This window comes from Hypanus sabinus, chromosome 10 (assembly GCF_030144855.1).
Source record: "Hypanus sabinus isolate sHypSab1 chromosome 10, sHypSab1.hap1, whole genome shotgun sequence".
Classification (NCBI taxonomy): domain Eukaryota; kingdom Metazoa; phylum Chordata; class Chondrichthyes; order Myliobatiformes; family Dasyatidae; genus Hypanus; species Hypanus sabinus.
This window is the reverse complement of record NC_082715.1, coordinates 79795539-79815262: the sequence shown is the minus strand read 5'-3', so window position 1 is coordinate 79815262 and position 19724 is coordinate 79795539. Positions and strand designations below refer to the sequence as shown.

General features: G+C 48.3%; 1 protein-coding gene across 2 annotated transcripts in view; it reads right to left on the bottom strand.

Moving 5' to 3' along the window:
• LOC132400800 (solute carrier family 35 member F3-like) overlaps positions 1–19724 on the bottom strand; it is an 88554-nt gene that overhangs the window by 6565 nt on the left and 62265 nt on the right. For both annotated transcript variants that reach the window (XM_059982180.1, XM_059982181.1), the window contains 5 exons: positions 10462–10867; positions 5094–5313; positions 2820–2945; positions 1845–2037; positions 162–251 (listed from right to left, as the gene is read on the bottom strand). In XM_059982180.1, coding sequence (XP_059838163.1) covers positions 162–251; positions 1845–2037; positions 2820–2945; positions 5094–5313; positions 10462–10867 — 1035 coding nt within the window. The remainder of the gene's footprint in view (positions 1–161; positions 252–1844; positions 2038–2819; positions 2946–5093; positions 5314–10461; positions 10868–19724) is intronic.

Below are 19724 nucleotides of genomic sequence, written 5' to 3'. Positions count from 1 at the left end.
ACATTCTCCCTGCTTCCTCTATCACAACCCCTCTTAGCACTAAGCACTTCTGATAGTGTTTTTTTGACAGCGGGCCTGGGAGAACACTTGTACCCAGAGCCTGCAGCTTTCTTGCTTATTGCTGCAGCCCAGGGAAAGAGCCAAAGAGAAAAACGTCTTACCAGCGTTTACAGGAACACTGAGGACCACTCCCACGGATATCAGTGTTGGAGAAGTGACAGCAATCCCAAAATTCATCAGGATGGTAAAGGCTGGAAAGATGGACACAGAAACCATGACATTAAAGGGAAGAATTGCATCTCCCCGTTCACATCCCGATGTGCCTTAAGGCCAGTGAGGTACTGATGAGCATAAGAGGGCTCATAATAGAGACAGGGAAAACAGTAGATATCAGGCTGGATGAGGCTCTATTTCTATATCGGGGTATTAAAATTTGTTGAGGATCATTATAACCAGAAAAGTGTGAAGTGGTTCATTTTGGAAGGTGGAACTTGGAGGCAGAGTACAGGGTTAATGGCAGGATTCTTAGCGGTGTGGAGGAGCAGAGGGATCTTGGGGTCCACGTCCATAGATCCTTCAGAGTTGGTGCACAAGTTGACAGGATTGTTACGAAGGTATATCACGTGTCAGCATTCATTAATTGTGAGATTCAGTTCAAGAGCCACAGCGTAATGTTGTGGATCTATAAAACCCTGGTTATATCACACTTGGAATATTGTGTTCAGTTCTGGTCGCCTCATTAACAGGAAGGATTGGAAGCTTTAGAATGGGTGCAGAGGAGATTTACCAGGATGCTGCCTGACTAGGGATAGGTTTGGTGAGCTAGCGCTTTCCTCTCTGGAGCGGTGAGTTGATAAAGGTGTACAAGATGACAAGAAGAATAGGTAGATGGACTGCCAGAAACCTTTTCCCAGGGTGGAAATGGCCACTACAAGAGAGCAGAGAGGAAAGTATGGAGGGGTGTGAGATGTAAACACCCTGACAAAGATGGTGGTAGAGACAGATACATTAGGGACATTTAAGAAACTGTCAGGTAGGCACATGGATGATAGAAGAATGGAGGACTCTATGGGAGGGAAGGGTTGGATTGATCTTGGAGTAGGTTAAAAGGATGGCCCCAGCACATCTTTGAGTTGTGTTGGTTCTTAATGTAAACAATGCATTTCACTGTCTGTTTCGATGTACATGTGATTAATAAATCTGAATGTGAACCCAACTCTCCTACTCCCATTGGGTAGAAGTTATAAAATCTTGAAAGCATGTACCACCAGGCTCAGGAAAAGTCTCTGTCCCACCATTATCAGACTCTTGAACAGACCTCTTGTATGGCAGCATGGACTCTCCACCTCGTTATGGTCTTGCACTTTATTGTCTACCTGCACTGCATATTCTTGGTAGTTTTTACGCTTCTTTCTGCATTGTTTCACCTTGTTCTAGCTCAAAGCAGTGTGCAATGATCTGCCCTGTAGGGACAGCGTGCAAGACGAGCGTTTCACTGTGTCTCAGTACAGTAATAGACCAACAGCAAACTCAGTGCCACTACTCCTCCATCCACGTTCAACCACACCACAGCCACTACTCCTCCATCCACGTTCAACCACACCACAGCCACTACTCCTCCATCCACGTTCAACCACACCACAGCCACTACTCCTCCATCCACGTTCAACCACACCACAGCCACTACTCCTCCATCCACGTTCAACCACACCACAGCCAGTTTGGATCCCTAGAGGCCAGTGAGGTCACTGGGGGAAGAGGGTCTCAGGAGGAGGTGCAGAGTCTGGGTGGAGGGGAGGGAACACAGACACCCAAACAGTTAGAGGAAACACTTTGCAACTTACAAAGCAGAAGAATTGCTATCCCACACAGCTTCTCCCAGGGAATGAGGCTAAAGGAGGTCCAGTACTCGATACCGGTGAAGTAAAGAGCCATGGGAACGCAGATAATGAAGGTGACGTTGAACAGGCCGAGCACCGTTAGGAATAAGGCAGCTTCACCGTATTTGGCACTGCCCAGCAACATCTTAAACAAGATCTGGGAAGAAGGAGAAAGCTGCTTTACCTACAGGCTCAGCAAGTTCAGGTTGTTTAACAGCCAACGCAGCACAGAATTTTACAAAAATATATTAATTATAAGCTCAAGCTACTACAGTACTATAGTATAATCACATCTGTTGATTATTTATCAGTCGTTTGCACACTGGCTGTTTGTCAGTGTCGTTTGTGTATAGTTTGTCCTTGATTCTACTGTCTTTCTTTGTTCAACTGTAAATGCATGCAGGGTAATGAATGTGAGGTAGTATATGGTGACGTCTATGTACTTAGATAATAAATTTACTTTGAATTTTGGTGTGTTGTGATCATTTTGCAACGTCAAAGTTGAAGTTGCGTTTGTTGCCGTGTGCTGAGGTGCAATGAAAAACTTACTTGCAGTGACATCACAGGCACAGAGCATCGGGTAAGCAGCATTCACAAAAGAAACATAAGTTAAAACATAAATTAAACACAATTTTTACAAGGAAAAACACAAATAGAAGCAAAAGAATTTAATTTCAATGCAAAGTGAAGCTAACAGTGCTGTTGAGGTGTTGCATTAGGGTTGTGCCAGGCAGTTCATGCACTGAATGGTTGAAAGGAAGTAGCTATTCTTGAAACTGGTGCCGTGGAATTTCAAGGTTCTGTACGTCTTACCCGAGGGTAGTCGCAAGAAGAAGGCACAGTCCGGATGGATCTTGCCATCTTGAGGAGGCCTCTCATGTAAATACTACTAAATGGTTAATCCCCTGCCAGGTTAGGGTGCCTTGCTGAGGCTCTCACCTTGTAGAGGGCCGACATGGAGGCTGACGCCACAACGAGCGTAATTCCGATGACAGAGTGGCTATGGAAACCGTCGGCGTAAGTGATCATCACAATGCCAGCGATGGCAAGAATGGCGGCCACTATCTGGTGAGGAGAGATGGAGGCTCAGTTAGTCAAAGAGCACTACAGCACAGAAACAGGCTCCATGCCCATCTAGACTGTGCTGGTCTAGTCATCTGCCTAAACCCATCTTCCTGCAGCCGAACTATATCCCTCCAATCTCATCCAAATGTTACATTTGAACCTGAGTCTCACTTCTGCTGGCAGCTCGTTCGACACTTAAATGATGTTCCCGCTTTTAAATATTTTACCTTTCACCTTAAACCCATGACCTCTAGTTCTAATCTCACCAACCTGAAGGGTGAAAAGCCTGCTTGTATTCACTCCATCTATATCTCTCATAATTCTGTATGCTTCTATAAAATCTTCCCTCATTCTCTTATGTTCCAGTGAAAAAAGTCCTAAACTATTCAACCTCTCCCTATTACTCAGGTCCTATATCTAAGAAAGGATGTGCTGGCATCCTAGAGGTTCCGGAGGAGGTTTATGAGAATTATCCCAGGAATGAAAGGGTTAATGTGTGAGAAATGCTTGAAGCCTCTAGGCCCGCACTAGCTGGAGTTTGGAAGAATGAACGGGAATCTTGTTGAAACCTAGCAGATACTGAAAGGCCTAGATAGAGTGGATGTTTCCAATAGTGGGGGAGTCTAGAAACAGTGGGCATGGCCTAGAATAGAAGGGCGTTTCATTTGTACAGAGACGAGGAGGAATTTCTTTAGCCAGAAGTGGTGAGTCTGTGGAATTCATTGTCACAAACGGCTGTGGAGGCCACGTCCTTGGGTATGTTTAAAACTGAGGTTGACAGGTTCTTGGTCAGCCAGGGCTTTAAAGGCTAAGAGGAGAATGCTGGAGAATGAGATTAAGAGGGAAAATAATGGCCAAGGTGAGCCCTGGGGTCGTAGGTCATGGCTGAAGAAGGTTCGTTGGCCAGTGAAGAGTCAAGTCAGGAGCAGTTCCTCTGGATAACAGCCCTGCCTCCAAGGCAAAGGTTGTACGTTATGAAAACAAGAGATTTTGCAGATACTGGAAATCCTGAGCAATACACACAAAATCCTGGAGGAACTCAGCAGGACAGAGCAGCTCATATCCCTCCATAGATGCTGCCTGACTTTACAAGTTTACTTTTATTTAGAGCAGGGGGTCCATGGCATAAAAAAGGTCCTTGAGACTTAGAGACACATCGCAGAGCAGGCCTTTCCTGTCCTTCGAGCCAAGCTGTCCAGCAACACACAGATTTAACTCTAGCCTACCCACCAGACAATTCACAATAACAAATTAACCTGCTCACCAGCACGCCGTTGGACGATGGGACAAACTGGAGGAAACACACATGCACACAGGAAGGAGCTTACAAACTTGCTTACAGAGGATGCTGGATTTGAACTCCCAATTCCAACAGCATCGCGCTAACCACTACTCTACCGTGACGCCCCAACATGTTGCAGGTTAATGCCAGGAAAGTTCCCATCGAGGAGGTGCTCCTCTGTCACTGCTAATGTTCACTCTCGTCTCACGCGGTGTGGGACGGGACAAGAACACCCTTCACGCAGTGTGGGATGGGAACGTACGGACAGACAATGGTGGTGCTATTCCCAGGCTCTGTCTCCATGCAGTCACACTGTCCTCAGTCAGTCTCAGCTAGTCGTTATCTCATTCATCAATCAGTACAGAAAGAGGCCATTCAGCTCTCTCTATCTGTGCTGACCTTCAGGCACCCATTTAGACTAATCTTACACAAATCCAGTCTTGAATTGACACCAACTCCCCCAGCTTCCCCAAAACTAGCTGAATTTATCTCAGCCAATTAGCGGAACAATCGTGTCAGGGGCTATTTACCACAGCCAATTAAACCCACCTCCTTCATCTGGGAGGGGGTATTTACCACAGTCTGTGTACCCACCAACCCAGTCGTTGGGGTGTGGTTTCCTGTGGGGTCACAGGAAGAATGTTCAGACTCTGCCCATGGCAATGTGCCTGGGGATCGAACCTGAGTCTCTGGCGCCATAGGGCAGAGATTCTACCAGCTATGTCGCTGTGCCACCACTGAGCAGGAGGACAAACTGCCTGTCCTCACACTCTGAGGGCTCCTGTCTGTTGTAAAGCGCTCCTTCTGCCCCTAGTCTGTCGTAAGGCGCTCCTTGTACGAAGTGTTAAGCAGGAGGCGTGACTCACCCGGACCCCCATAAACTTGTCCCGTAGGACAATCCATGACAGCAGAAAGACAAAGGCCTTGTTACAGCAGAAGAGAGCAGAGGCATCCGTGGCACTTATCTTCTTCAGGGCCAGTAGGTACAGGTAATGGGTTAGAGTCCACAGGACGCAGAAGGGGGCGGCCCTGGTGAAGAATATTTTGATGGTTAAGCCGTCATCCCCATAGAACCTGCAGCATTCCCTGCCGGGGAGAAGGACGAGAGTTAGTAATGCCTCGCAGCGATGGCCACCCATCCTGCCTCTGTCTCTGCCTTCTCCTCGTGACCGTGTAGATTTCCTCTGGGTGCTCCAGTTTCCTCCCACGTTCCAAAGACGTTTAGTTTAGGGTTAGTGAGCTGTGGGTATGCTATGTTGGCCCATGGAACTGCACTGTGTTATGCCCCTCCACTCCCACCACAAGACCATAAGATATTGCAGCAGAATTAGGCCACTCAGCCAAGTCTGCTCTGCCAATCGATCTTGGCTGAATTATTTTCCCTCTCAACCCCATTCTTCTGCCTTCTCCCCTTTACAAATCAGGAACCTATCAACCTCCACTTTAAGTTTGTAAGTTTGATGTCAGTGGTGGGTAAATTAATGGAAAGTATTCTTAGAGATGGTATATATAATTATCTGGATAGACAGGGTCTGATTAGGAACAGTCAACATGGATTTGTGCGTGGAAGGTCATGTTTGACAAATCTTATTGAAGTTTTTGAAGAGGTTACTAGGAAAGTTGACGAGGGTAAAGCAGTGGATGTTGTCCATATGGACTTCAGTAAGGCCTTTGACAAGGTTCTGCACAGAAGGTTAGTTAGGAAGGTTCAATCGTTAGTTATTAATATTGAAGTAGTAAAATGGATTCAACAGTGGCTGGATGGGAGTTGCCAGAGAGTAGTGGTGGATAACTGTTTGTCAGGTTGGAGGCCGGTGACTAGTGGTGTGCCTCAGAGATCTGTATTGGGTCCAATGTTGTTTGTCATATACATTAATGATCTGGATGATGGGGTTGGTAAATTGGATTAGTAAGTATGCAGATGATACTAAGATAGGTGGCATTGTGGATAATGAAGCAGGTTTTCAAAGTTTGCAGAGAAACTTAGGCCAGTTAGAAGAGTGGGCTGAATGATGGCAGATGGAGTTTAATGCTGATAAGTGTGAGGTGCTACATTTTGGTAGGAATAATCCAAATAGGACATACATGGTAAATGGTAGGGCGTTGAAGAATGCAGTAGAACAGAGTGATCTAGGAATAATGGTGCATAGTTCCCTGAAGGTGGAATCTCATGTGAATAGGGTGGTGAAGAAATCTTTTGGTATGCTGATCTTTGTAAATCAGGGCATTGAGTATAGGAGTTGGGATGTAATGTTAAAATTGTACAAGGCATTGGTAAGGCCAAATTTGAAGTATTGTGTACAGTTCTGGTCACTGAATTATAGGGAAGATGTCAACAAAATAGAGAGAGTACAGAGAAGATTTACTAGAATGTTACCTGGGTTTCAGCACCTAAGTTACAGAGAAAGGTTGAACAAGTTAGGTCTTTATTTTTTGGAGCGTAGAAGATTGGTGGGGGGACTTGATAGAGGTATTTAAAATTATGTGGGGGATAGATAGCGTTGACGTGGATAGGCTTTTTCCATTGAGAGTAGGGGAGATACAAACAAGAGGACATGAGTTGAGAGTTAGGGAGCAAAAGTTTAGGGGTAACACGAAGGGGAATTTCTTTACTCAGAGAGTGGCAGCTGTGTGGAACAAGCTTCCAGTAGAAGTGGTAAAGGCAGGTTCGATATTGTCATTTGAAGTAAAATTGGATAGGTATATGGACAGGAAAGGAATGGAGGGTTATGGGCTGACTGCAGGTCGGTGGGACTAGGTAAGAGTAAGCGTTCGGCATGGACTAGAAGGGCCGAGATGACCTGTTTCCGTGCTGTAATTGTTATATGAATTCCACAGATTTATCACCCTCTGTCTACAAAATTCCTTCCCATCTCTGTTCTAAATGGATACCCTTCTATTCTGAGGACTCCTCTGCTATTAGAAACATCCTCTGCATGTTCACTCTATATAGGACTTTCAATATTCGGTGCTTTCAATGAGATCCTTCCTCATTCTTCTAAACTCCAGATAGTACTGACTCAGAGCCATCAAACGCTCCTCAAACATTAACCCTTTCAGTCCCGGGATCATTCTTGTGAACCACCTCCTCTGGACCCTCTGATGCCAGCACATCCTTTCTTACATATGGGGTCTAAAACTGTGCACAGTATTCCAAATGTGGCCAATACCTCTGTTGCTGAGCTTGAGTCTGCACACTGGCTGCTCAGGTACAATATCTCTTAAAACCACAGACTGGGAGCCCTCACATTCCAGGAGAGTTCTTCACTCCTCACTGGAAGATGGACTGAATTTTTCACAGCAGTGAATTCAGATTGGAATTGGTACTGAATGATAGGGGTGTGCTAACAGTCATGCCCAAGACGCTATGAACACATACACAGGTAGAGTTAACACCCAAGGTATGAGGCACAGCTCGAGAAACCCAGGTTTGAAAGCAAGGATGTAATGCTGAGGCTTTATAAGGCATTGTTCAAAGCACACTTGGAGCATCGTGAGCAGCTTTGGGCCCCTTATCTAATAAAGGCTGTGCTGATGTTGGAGAGGATCCAGAGGAGATTCACAAGACTTATCCCAGGAATGAAAGCGTTTACATATGAGGAGTGTCTGATGGCTCTGGACCTGGACTCGCTGGAGTTTAGAAGAATTGGGGTGGGGGGAGGGGAGTCTTGTTGATATCTTCCAAATATTGAAAGACCTAGATAGAGTGGACATAGAGAGTATGTTTCTAATAGCAAGAGAAGTTAGGACCAGAGGACACAGCTTCAGAATAGAAGGATATCCATTTGCCACAGGGATGAAGAGGAATGTTTCTTAGTGAGAGGGTGGTAAGACTGTGGAAATCTTTGCTACAGGTGCCCACAGAGGCCAAGTCACTGTTTCACTTTAATGTGGAGGTTGACAGTTCTTGGTTAGTAAGGACATTAAAGGTTGTGAATGGAAGGCAGAGGAAGGGGGTTGAGAGAGAAAATCAATTAGCTATGATTGAATGGCAGAGACGACTCGATGGGCTGAACCGCCTGACTCTCCTCCTATGTTTTGTTGACTTATCGAGCTGTCAGTGAGAATTCTGTATTCCGTCCCACATTCTCCCTGTCCCTCCCAACAACATGAGGGTTTCTGGGTTCAATAGCTGTGAATTGCCCCTGTTGTTTGGGTTGGGTTGGGTGGGAAGGAAGAGGTGCCTGAAAATCAGAGGAATTGATAGGGGTGGTAGACAAGGGAAGAGATTAATGTCAGAGGCGAACAAAGAATGGAAGTGCTGAAAGGCCTATCTGTACGCCAAATCACTCAATGATTCTGATGCCCACTCACTCACTGATTCTGATATCCACTCACTCGATGATTCTCATGCCCACTCACTCGATGATTCTAATGCCCAATCACTCGATGATTCTGATGCCCACTCACTCACTGATTCTGATATCCACTCACTCGATGATTCTCATGCCCACTCACTCGATGATGCTGATGCCTACTCACTCAATGATTCTGATGCCCAATCACTCAATAATCCTGATGCCCACTCACTCGATGATCCTAATGCCCACTCACTCGATGATCCTAATGCCCACTCACTCGATGATCCTGATGCCCACTCACTCGATGATCCTGATGTCCACTCACTCGATGATCCTGATGCCCACTCACTCGATGATTCTGATGCCCACTCACTCGATGATCCTAATTCCCACTCACTCGATGATCCTAATTCCCACTCACTCGATGATCCTAATGTCCACTCACTCGATGATCCTAATGCCCACTCACTCGATGATTCTAATGCCCACTCACTCGATGATTCTAATTCCCACTCACTCGATGATTCTAATGCCCACTCACTCGATGATCCTAATTCCCACTCACTTGATGATTCTAATTCCCACTCACTCGATGATCCTAATGTCCACTCACTCGATGATTCTAATGCCCACTCACTCGATGATTCTAATGCCCACTCACTCGATGATCCTAATGCCCACTCACTCGATGATCCTAATGCCCACTCACTCGATGATTCTAATGCCCACTCACTCGATGATTCTAATGCCCACTCACTCGATGATCCTAATGCCCACTCACTCGATGATCCTAATGCCCACTCACTCGATGATCCTAATTCCCACTCACTCGATGATCCTAATGTCCACTCACTCGATGATTCTAATGCCCACTCACTCGATGATCCTAATGCCCACTCACTCGATGATCCTAATGCCCACTCACTCGATGATCCTAATCTCCAGTCACTCGATGATCCTAATTCCCACTCACTCGATGATCCTAATGTCCACTCACTCGATGATTCTAATGCCCACTCACTCGATGATCCTAATGTCCACTCACTCGATGATCCTAATGCCCACTCACTCGATGATCCTAATGCCCACTCACTCGATGATCCTAATGCCCACTCACTCGATGATTCTAATTCCCACTCACTCGATGATCCTAATTCCCACTCACTCGATGATCCTAATTCCCACTCACTCAATGATCCTAATGTCCACTCACTCGATGATTCTAATGCCCACTCACTCGATGATCCTAATGCCCACTCACTCGATGATCCTAATGCCCACTCACTCGATGATTCTAATGCCCACTCACTCGATGATTCTAATCTCCAGTCACTCGATGATCCTAATCTCCAGTCATTCGATGATTCTAATTCCCACTCACTCGATGATCCTAATGTCCACTCACTCGATGATCCTGATGCCCACTCACTCGATGATCCTAATCCCCCATCAGTCAATGATCTAATACACAATCATTCAATGAGTGTTTCTGTTGGCTCAGCACTGAGGAGGTTCAGGTTGTAGGTAATGAAATTGCCCTGGGATATACAATGGCCAGGCATGTTAACTCTGACGGCAGTACTGAGAAGCATGAGCAGCCTGCAGGGTCAGAGAAACCACAGGTTGCTGCTCCTGCAGTGCCACTGCTGTCAGGTGGACCTATCTGAGCCTCCTCCGGGAGATAAGGGTCTCCCTCTCTGAGGATGCTAGTGTGGGGCTCCATCTCTCTAGCAGAGCGAAGTGCCACCTCCATCTCTCCACCCTGACAGCCCCAGCACAGAGCTCCGTCCCCTTACTCCAACAGCCCTGATGCAGAGCTCCTACTTCCTTACCCCATGAGGGACGCAGTACAGAGCTCCATCTCTCCACCCTGACAGCCCCAGCACAGAGTTCCTTCTCCCTGCACTGTGGGCCCTGGCATGGAGCTCCCCACCTGAATTGTTGCAGAGGTGTCTGCTTCTCCTCGGCGCTCCAGGCATGTCCGATGTAGTAGAGCGGGAAGAAGAGAAGGTTCCAGGTGGCGGCGAACCAGGTGACGGCGAAAGGCGCATCAAAGGACCGGAAGGTGATCTTGGCCAGCTGGGTGGTGCCCGCCCAGGACGAGCAGACACTCAGGAACACCGCCCAGCCCCACAAGGCCTGCTTCAGCCGGGCAACAGAGAAACCTTGCAGGTACCGGCAGTAGGCTGGGCCGCTCCTCCACCATCGGCTCCTCCTCCCTCCTCTGGCTTCCTCCTGCGTCTCCACCTCCGTCCGGACTGAGCTGCCCCCTGTCTTGCTCGCCTCCGCTCGCACAGAGCCACTCCCGGCCTTACTTGCCTCCTCTGGTCTTTCATCTGCTGTAAGGGGAGTGGGGGGGGGGGGGGGGGGGAAGGGGTCGAAGGTCAGTCCAGATCCCAAATGTCGATCAGTAACAAACCCTGGGCGACTGTCCTGGGAAGAGACAGACACCACTGACACTCTCCACACCCCCACCCTGCTGCTGGGGTGGGCAGCATGACCTACAATGCTCTGGGATACCCCATCAGGAACCTCATTAATAAGTTACAGGGAAAGATTTAGGCCATTCAGCCCATTGAGTCAGCTCTGTCATTCAATCGTGGCCAATTTTTTTCAGCTCGATTCTCCCATCTTCTCCCCATAGTCCTTAAATCCCTTACCAATCTTCCCATAGTCCTTAAACCCTTTACCAATCAGGAACCTATCAATCTCTGCTTTAAATACACCCAATGACTTGACCTCCATCATCCTCAGTGGCAATGAAATTCCGTCTAATCTCTTCTAAAGGGACCTCTCTTTATTCTGAGGCTGTAGCTTTAGATCCTAGACTCTCCCATCTAGGAAACATCCTCTCAATGTCCATTCTACCAGGCCTATCATATTGGACTGGTTTCAATGAGATCCTCCATCACGTATGGACCCAAGGACACCAAACGTTCCTCGTGTGTTAATGAGCACAGTGAACTCTGGTTTTGAATTCCATGCTGGATATTTAAGCAGGTCACCAACACTTGCACGATCCTTAGCCAAAACATTTCACCATTAATAACCAACAACCACACATTCCCAAATTCCCCAAGGACAGACCAGGATTTCAACTTCCCTAATACAGACTGGGACCTCTTTCGTCAAAGAAGTTCAGACAGGGTAGAATATGTTAGGGGTATTGGAGTGAGTCCAGCTGGAGTGTGGGCCACACTGTACCTGGTGTTGAGTAATGAGCCTGATCTTTCGGTGGGAACATCTGTGATTCAGATAACTTAAGACAGCTGTACATACGGATAAGTATGGACCTTATGGGAGAGTGTTAAATTGAAGCAGGGCAAATTGCAAGAGTATTAAGCAGGAACTAAGGAGAGTTAACTAGGAAAAGCTGTTTTGGGGTAAGTCAATTTCTGCCACGTGAAAGGTGTTTAGAGACCAACTTGCACAGGGTAAAGGACAGGTAGGTTCCAGTATGGCGAAGTCATGAAACTTTGGATTATGGGAATTTAGTCAAGAAGCAAAAGGTAAAGTTTAGTACTCAAGAGATACTGCAGATGCTGGAAAGGAAGGGGGAAGAAGGTGAGGAGAGGGGAAGGAGTACAAGCCAGAAGGGGATAGGCGAGGGGAAAGTAGGAGTGGGGGGGGGATGAAATAGGAAGCTGGGAGGTGACATGTGGAAGAAGTAAAGGGCTGAGAAAGGAATCTGAGAGGAGAGGTCAGTTGACCTTGGGAGAAAGGAAAGGAGGAGATGCACCAGAGGGATGCGATGGGCAGTTGAGGAGAAGATCAGGGGTGAGAAGGGAGTCAGAATGGTGAATGGAAAAGAGAGGGGTGAGTAATAGAGGACAGTTAGAGAAATTGATGTCCGTACTGTCAGGTTGGAGGCTACCCAGATGGAATATGAAGATTACTGGGGGTGGTGGAGTCACCACACAGGTCACAGGGAGTGCGGGGTCACACAACACAAGACTGGGAAGTGCGGATTCGTACAATGTGGGACGGGGGAGTCAGAATCAGGTTTATTATCACTGGCATGTGTTGTGAAATTTGTTAACATAGCAGCAGCAGTTCAATGCAATACATAAACTAACAGAGAGAGAAAAATAATAATAATAATAATAATAATAATAAATGAACAAGTAGATCAATTACATATATTGAATAGATTATTTAAAATGTGCAAAAACAGAAATACTGTATACAGTATTAAAAAAGTAAGGTAGTGTTCAAGGGTTCAATGTCCATTTAGGAATTGGATGGCAGAGGGGAAGAAGCTGTTCCTGAATCACTGAGTGTGTGCCTTCAGGCTCCTGTACCTCCTACCTGACGGTAACAGAGAGAAAAGGGCATGCCCTGGGTGCTGGAGGTCCTTAATAATGGTCGCTGCCTTTCTGAGACATGGCTCCCTAAAGATGTCCTGGTTAGGGTACTTTGTAGGCAAGTGCCCAAGATAGAGCTGACTAGATTTACAACCCTCTGCAGCTTCTTTCGGTCCTGTGCAGCAGTCGCCCCCATACCAGACAGTGATGCAGCCTGTCAGAATGCTCTCCACGGTACAACTATAGAAGTTTTTGAGTGTATTTGTTGACATACAAAATCTCTTCAAACTCCTAATGAAGTACAGTCACTGCCTTGCCTTCTTTATAACTACATCAATATGTTGGGACCAGGTTAGATCCTCCGAGATCATGACACCCAGGAACTTGAAACTGCTCACTCTCTCCACTTCTGATCTCTCTACGAGGATTGGTGTGTGTTCCTTGGTCTTACACTTCCTGAAGTCTACACTCACTTCTTTTGTCTTGCTGACGTTGAGTGCCAGGTTGTTGCTGTGACACCACTCCACTAGTTGGCATATCTCACTCACTCCTGTACACCCTCTCGTGACCCCCTGAGATTCTACCAACAATGGTTGCATCGTCAGCAAATTTTCAGATGGTATTTGAGCTATGCCTAGCCACACAGTCATGGGTATAGAGAGAGTCGAGCAGTGGACTATGCGCTAAGTGCAGAGTAATACAACACAGGATGGGGAGTGCAGATTTCTACAATGTGGCAGAGCAGATTCACAAGACACAGGGGAGGGACAGTATAGATTCCCACAACACAAAAGAGCAGAGTGTGGATTCACACAACACAGGACAGGGAGAGTGTGGTTTCACACAACACAGGACAGGGGGTGTGGATTCACACAACACAGGACAGGGGGAGTGTGGATTCACACAACACAGGACAGGGGGAGTGTGGATTCACACAACACAGGACAGGGGGAGTGTGGATTCACACAACACAGGACAGCGTGAGTGTGGATTCACACAACACAGGACAGAGGGAGTGTGGATCCACACAACACAGGACAGTGTGAGTGTGGATTCACACAACACAGGACAGAGGGAATGTGGATTCCCACAACACAGGACAGTGTGAGTGTGGATTCACACAACACAGGACAGGGGGAGTGTGGATTCACACAACACAGGACAGCGTGAGTGTGGATTCACACAACACAGGACAGAGGGAGTGTGGATCCACACAACACAGGACAGTGTGAGTGTGGATTCACACAACACAGGACAGAGGGAATGTGGATTCCCACAACACAGGACAGGTTGATTGTGGATTCACACAACACAGGACAGGGAGAGTGTGGATTCCCACAACACAGGACAGGGGGTGTGGATTCCCACAACACAGGACAGGGGGAGTGTGGATTCACACAACACAGGGCAGGGGGAGTGTGGATTCACACAACACAGGACAGGGAGAGTGTGGATTCCCACAACACAGGACAGGGGGTGTGGATTCCCACAACACAGGACAGGGGCAGTGTGGATTCACACAACACAGGACAGGGAGATTGTGGATACACACAACACAGAACAGTGAGAGTGTGGATCCACACAACACAGGACAGGGAGAGTGTGGTTTCACACAACACAGGACAGGGGGACTGTGGATTCACACAACACAGGACAGGGAGAGTGTGGATTCCCACAACACAGGACAGGGAGGTTGTGGATTCACACAACACAGGACAGGGAGATTGTAGATTCACACAACACAGGACAGGGGCTTTGAAGATTCACACAACACAGGACAGGGAGATTGGGGATTCCCACAACACAGGACAGGGGGACTGTGGATTCACACAACACAGGACAGGGGGATTGTGGATTCACACAACACAGGACAGCGTGAGTGTGGATTCCCACAACACAGGACAGGGGGAGTGTGGATTCACACAACACAGGGCAGGGGGAGTGTGGATTCACACAACACAGGACAGGGAGAGTGTGGATTCCCACAACACAGGACAGGGGGTGTGGATTCCCACAACACAGGACAGGGGCAGTGTGGATTCACACAACACAGGACAGGGAGATTGTGGATACACACAACACAGAACAGTGAGAGTGTGGATCCACACAACACAGGACAGGGAGAGTGTGGTTTCACACAACACAGGACAGGGGGACTGTGGATTCACACAACACAGGACAGGGAGAGTGTGGATTCCCACAACACAGGACAGGGAGGTTGTGGATTCACACAACACAGGACAGCGTGAGTGTGGATTCACACAACACAGGACAGGGGCAGTGTGGATCCACACAACACAGGACAGGGAGAGTGTGGTTTCACACAACACAGGACAGGGGGACTGTGGATTCACACAACACAGTACAGGGAGAGTGTGGATTCCCACAACACAGGACAGGGAGGTTGTGGATTCACACAACACAGGACAGGGGGAGTGTGGATTCCCACAACACAGGACAGGGAGAGTGTGGCTACCCACAACACAGGACAGGGGGACTGTGGATTCACACAACACAGGACAGGGAGATTGTGGATTCACACAACACAGGACAGGGGGAGTCTGGATTCACACAACACAGGTCAGGGGGATTGTAGATTCACACAACACAGGACAGGGGAACTGTAGATTCAAACAAGACAGGACAGGGAAATCGGGGAATCACACAATACAGGACAAGGGGTTTGTAGATTTACACAACACAGGACAGGTAGACTGTGGATTCACACAACACAGGACAGGGAGATTGGGGATTCACACAACACAGGACAGGGGGATTGTAGATTCACAAAACACAGGACAGGGGATGGACGGTGGATTCACACAACACAGGACAGGGAGATTGGGGATTCACACAACACAGGACAGGGGGATTGTAGATTCACACAACACAGGACAGGGGCTTTGAAGATTCACACAACACAGGACAGGGAGATTGGGGATTCACACAACACAGGACAGGGGCTTTGAAGATTCACACAACACAGGACAGGGAGATTGTAGATTCACACAACACAGGACAGGGGCTTTGAAGATTCACACAACACAGGACAGGGAGATTGGGGATTCCCACAACACAGGACAGGGGGACTGTGGATTCACACAACACAGGACAGGGGGATTGTGGATTCACACAACACAGGACAGCGTGAGTGTGGATTCACACAACACAGGACAGGGGGATTGTGGATTCACACAACACAGGACAGGGAGATTGGGGATTCACACAACACAGGACAGGGAGAGTGTGGATTCCCACAACACAGGACAGGGGGACTGTGGATTCCCACAACACAGGACAGGGAGATTATGGATTCCCACAACACAGGACAGGGAGATTATGGATTCCCACAGCACAGGACAGGGAGAGTGTGGATTCCCACAGCACAGGACAGGGAGAGTGTGGATTCCCACAACACAGGACAGGGGGAGTGTGGATTCCCACAACACAGGACAGGGAGATTATGGATTCCCACAACACAGGACAGGGAGATTATGGATTCACACAACACAGGACAGGGAGAGTGTGGATTCCCACAACACAGGACAGGGAGAGTGTGGATTCCCACAACACAGGACAGGGAGAGTGTGGATTCCCACAACACAGGACAGGGAGAGTGTGGATCCTCCCAACACAGGACAGGGGGAGTCTGGATTCACACAACACAGGACAGGGAGAGTGTGGATTCACACAACACAGGTCAGGAGGATTGTAGAATCACACAACACAGGACAGGGGGTTTGTAGATTCACACAACACAGGACAGGGGAACTGTAGATTCAAACAAGACAGGACAGGGAAATTGGGGAATCACACAATACAGGACAAGGGGTTTGTAGATTTACACAACACAGGACAGGTAGACTGTGGATTCACACAACACAGGACAGGGAGATTGGGGATTCACACAACACAGGACAGGGGGATTGTAGATTCACACAACACAGGACAGGGGGAGTGTGGATTCCCACAACACAGGACAGGGAGAGTGTGGATTCACACAACACAGGACAGGGAGATTATGGATTCACACAACACAGGACAGGGGGAATGTAGATTCACACAACACAGGACAGGGGGAGTGTGGATTCCCACAACACAGGACAGGGAGAGTGTGGATTCACACAACACAGGACAGGGAGATTATGGATTCCCACAACACAGGACAGGGGGAGTGTGGATTCCCACAACACAGGACAGGGAGAGTGTGGATTCCCACAACACAGGACAGGGAGATTATGGATTCCCACAACACAGGACAGGGGGAGTGTGGATTCCCACAACACAGGACAGGGAGAGTGTGGATTCACACAACACAGGACAGGGAGATTATGGATTCCCACAACACAGGACAGGGGGAGTGTGGATTCCCACAACACAGGACAGGGAGAGTGTGGATTCCCACAACACAGGACAGGGGGACTGTGGATTCACACAATACAGGACAGGGGGATTGTAGATTCACACAACACAGGACAGGGGGATTGTAGAATCACACAACACAGGACAGGGGGTTTGTAGATTCACACAACACAGGACAGGGGGTTTGTAGATTCACACAACACAGGACAGGGGAACTGTAGATTCAAACAAGACAGGACAGGGAAATTGGGGAATCACACAATACAGGACAAGGGGTTTGTAGATTTACACAACAAAGGACAGGTAGACTGTGGATTCACACAACACAGGACAGGGAGATTGTGGATTCACACAACACAGGACAGGGGGAGTGTGGATTCCCACAACACAGGACAGGGAGAGTGTGGATTCCCACAACACAGGACAGGGGGAGTGTGGATTCCCACAACACAGGACAGGGGGACTGTGGATTCCCACAACACAGGACAGGGAGAGTGTGACTACCCACAACACAGGACAGGGGGACTGTGGATTCCCACAACACAGGACAGGGGGAGAGTGGATTCCCACAACACAGGACAGGGGGACTGTGGATTCACACAACACAGGACAGGGAGATTATGGATTCACACAACACAGGACAGGGGGAGTGTGGATTCCCACAACACAGGACAGGGAGAGTGTGGATTCCCACAACACAGGACAGGGGGAGTCTGGATTCACACAACACAGGTCAGGGGGATTGTAGAATCACACAACACAGGACAGGGGGTTTGTAGATTCACACAACACAGGACAGGGGGTTTGTAGATTCACACAACACAGGACAGGGGAACTGTAGATTCAAACAAGACAGGACAGGGAAATTGGGGAATCACACAATACAGGACAAGGGGTTTGTAGATTTACACAACACAGGACAGGTAGACTGTGGATTCACACAACACAGGACAGGGAGATTGGGGATTCACACAACACAGGACAGGGGGATTGTAGATTCACAAAACACAGGACAGGGGATGGACTGGATTCCCACAACACAGGACAAGGGGATTGTAGATTCACACAACACAGGACAGGGGCTTTGAAGATTCACACAACACAGGACAGGGAGATTGGGGATTCACACAACACAGGACAGGGGGACTGTGGATTCACACAACACAGGACAGGGGGACTGTGGATTCACACAACACAGGACAGGGAGATTGGGGATTCACACAACACAGGACAGGGGGATTGTAGATTCACACAACACGGGACAGGGGGATTGTAGATACACACAACACAGGACAGGGAGATTATGGATTCAGACAACACAGGACGGAGGAGTGTGGATTCACACAACACAGGACAGGGAGATTGTGGATTCACACAATACAGGACAGGGGGAGTGTGGATTCACACAACACAGGACAGGGGGAGTGTGGATTCCCACAACACAGGACAGGGAGATTATGGATTCACACAACACAGGACAGGGGGAATGTAGATTCACACAACACAGGACAGGGGGAGTGTGGATTCCCACAACACAGGACAGGGGGAGTGTGGATTCCCACAACACAGGACAGGGAGATTATGGATTCACACAACACAGGACAGGGGGAGTGTGGATTCCCACAACACAGGACAGGGAGATTATGGATTCCCACAACACAGGACAGGGGGAGTGTGGATTCCCACAACACCAGGACAGGGAGAGTGTGGATCCACACAACACAGGACAGGGGGATTGTAGAATCACACAACACAGGACAGGGGGTTTGTAGATTCACACAACACAGGACAGGGGGTTTGTAGATTCACGCAACACAGGACAGGGGAACTGTAGATTCAAACAAGACAGGACAGGGAAATTGGGGAATCACACAATACAGGACAAGGGGTTTGTAGATTTACACAACACAGGACAGGTAGACTGTGGATTCACACAACACAGGACAGGGAGATTGTGGATTCACACAACACAGGACAGGGGGAGTGTGGATTCCCACAACACAGGACAGGGAGAGTGTGGATTCACACAACACAGGACAGGGAGAGTGTGGATTCCCACAACACAGGACAGGGGGAGTGTGGATTCCCACAACACAGGACAGGGGGACTGTGGATTCCCACAACACAGGACAGGGAGAGTGTGACTACCCACAACACAGGACAGGGGGACTGTGGATTCCCACAACACAGGACAGGGGGAGAGTGGATTCACACAACACAGGACAGGGGGACTGTGGATTCACACAACACAGGACAGGGAGATTATGGATTCACACAACACAGGACAGGGGGAGTGTGGATTCCCACAACACAGGACAGGGAGAGTGTGGATTCCCACAACACAGGACAGGGGGAGTCTGGATTCACACAACACAGGTCAGGGGGATTGTAGAATCACACAACACATGACAGGGGGTTTGTAGATTCACACAACACAGGACAGGGGGTTTGTAGATTCACACAACACAGGACAGGGGAACTGTGGATTCACAGAACACAGGACAGGGGGACTGCAGATGCACGCAACACA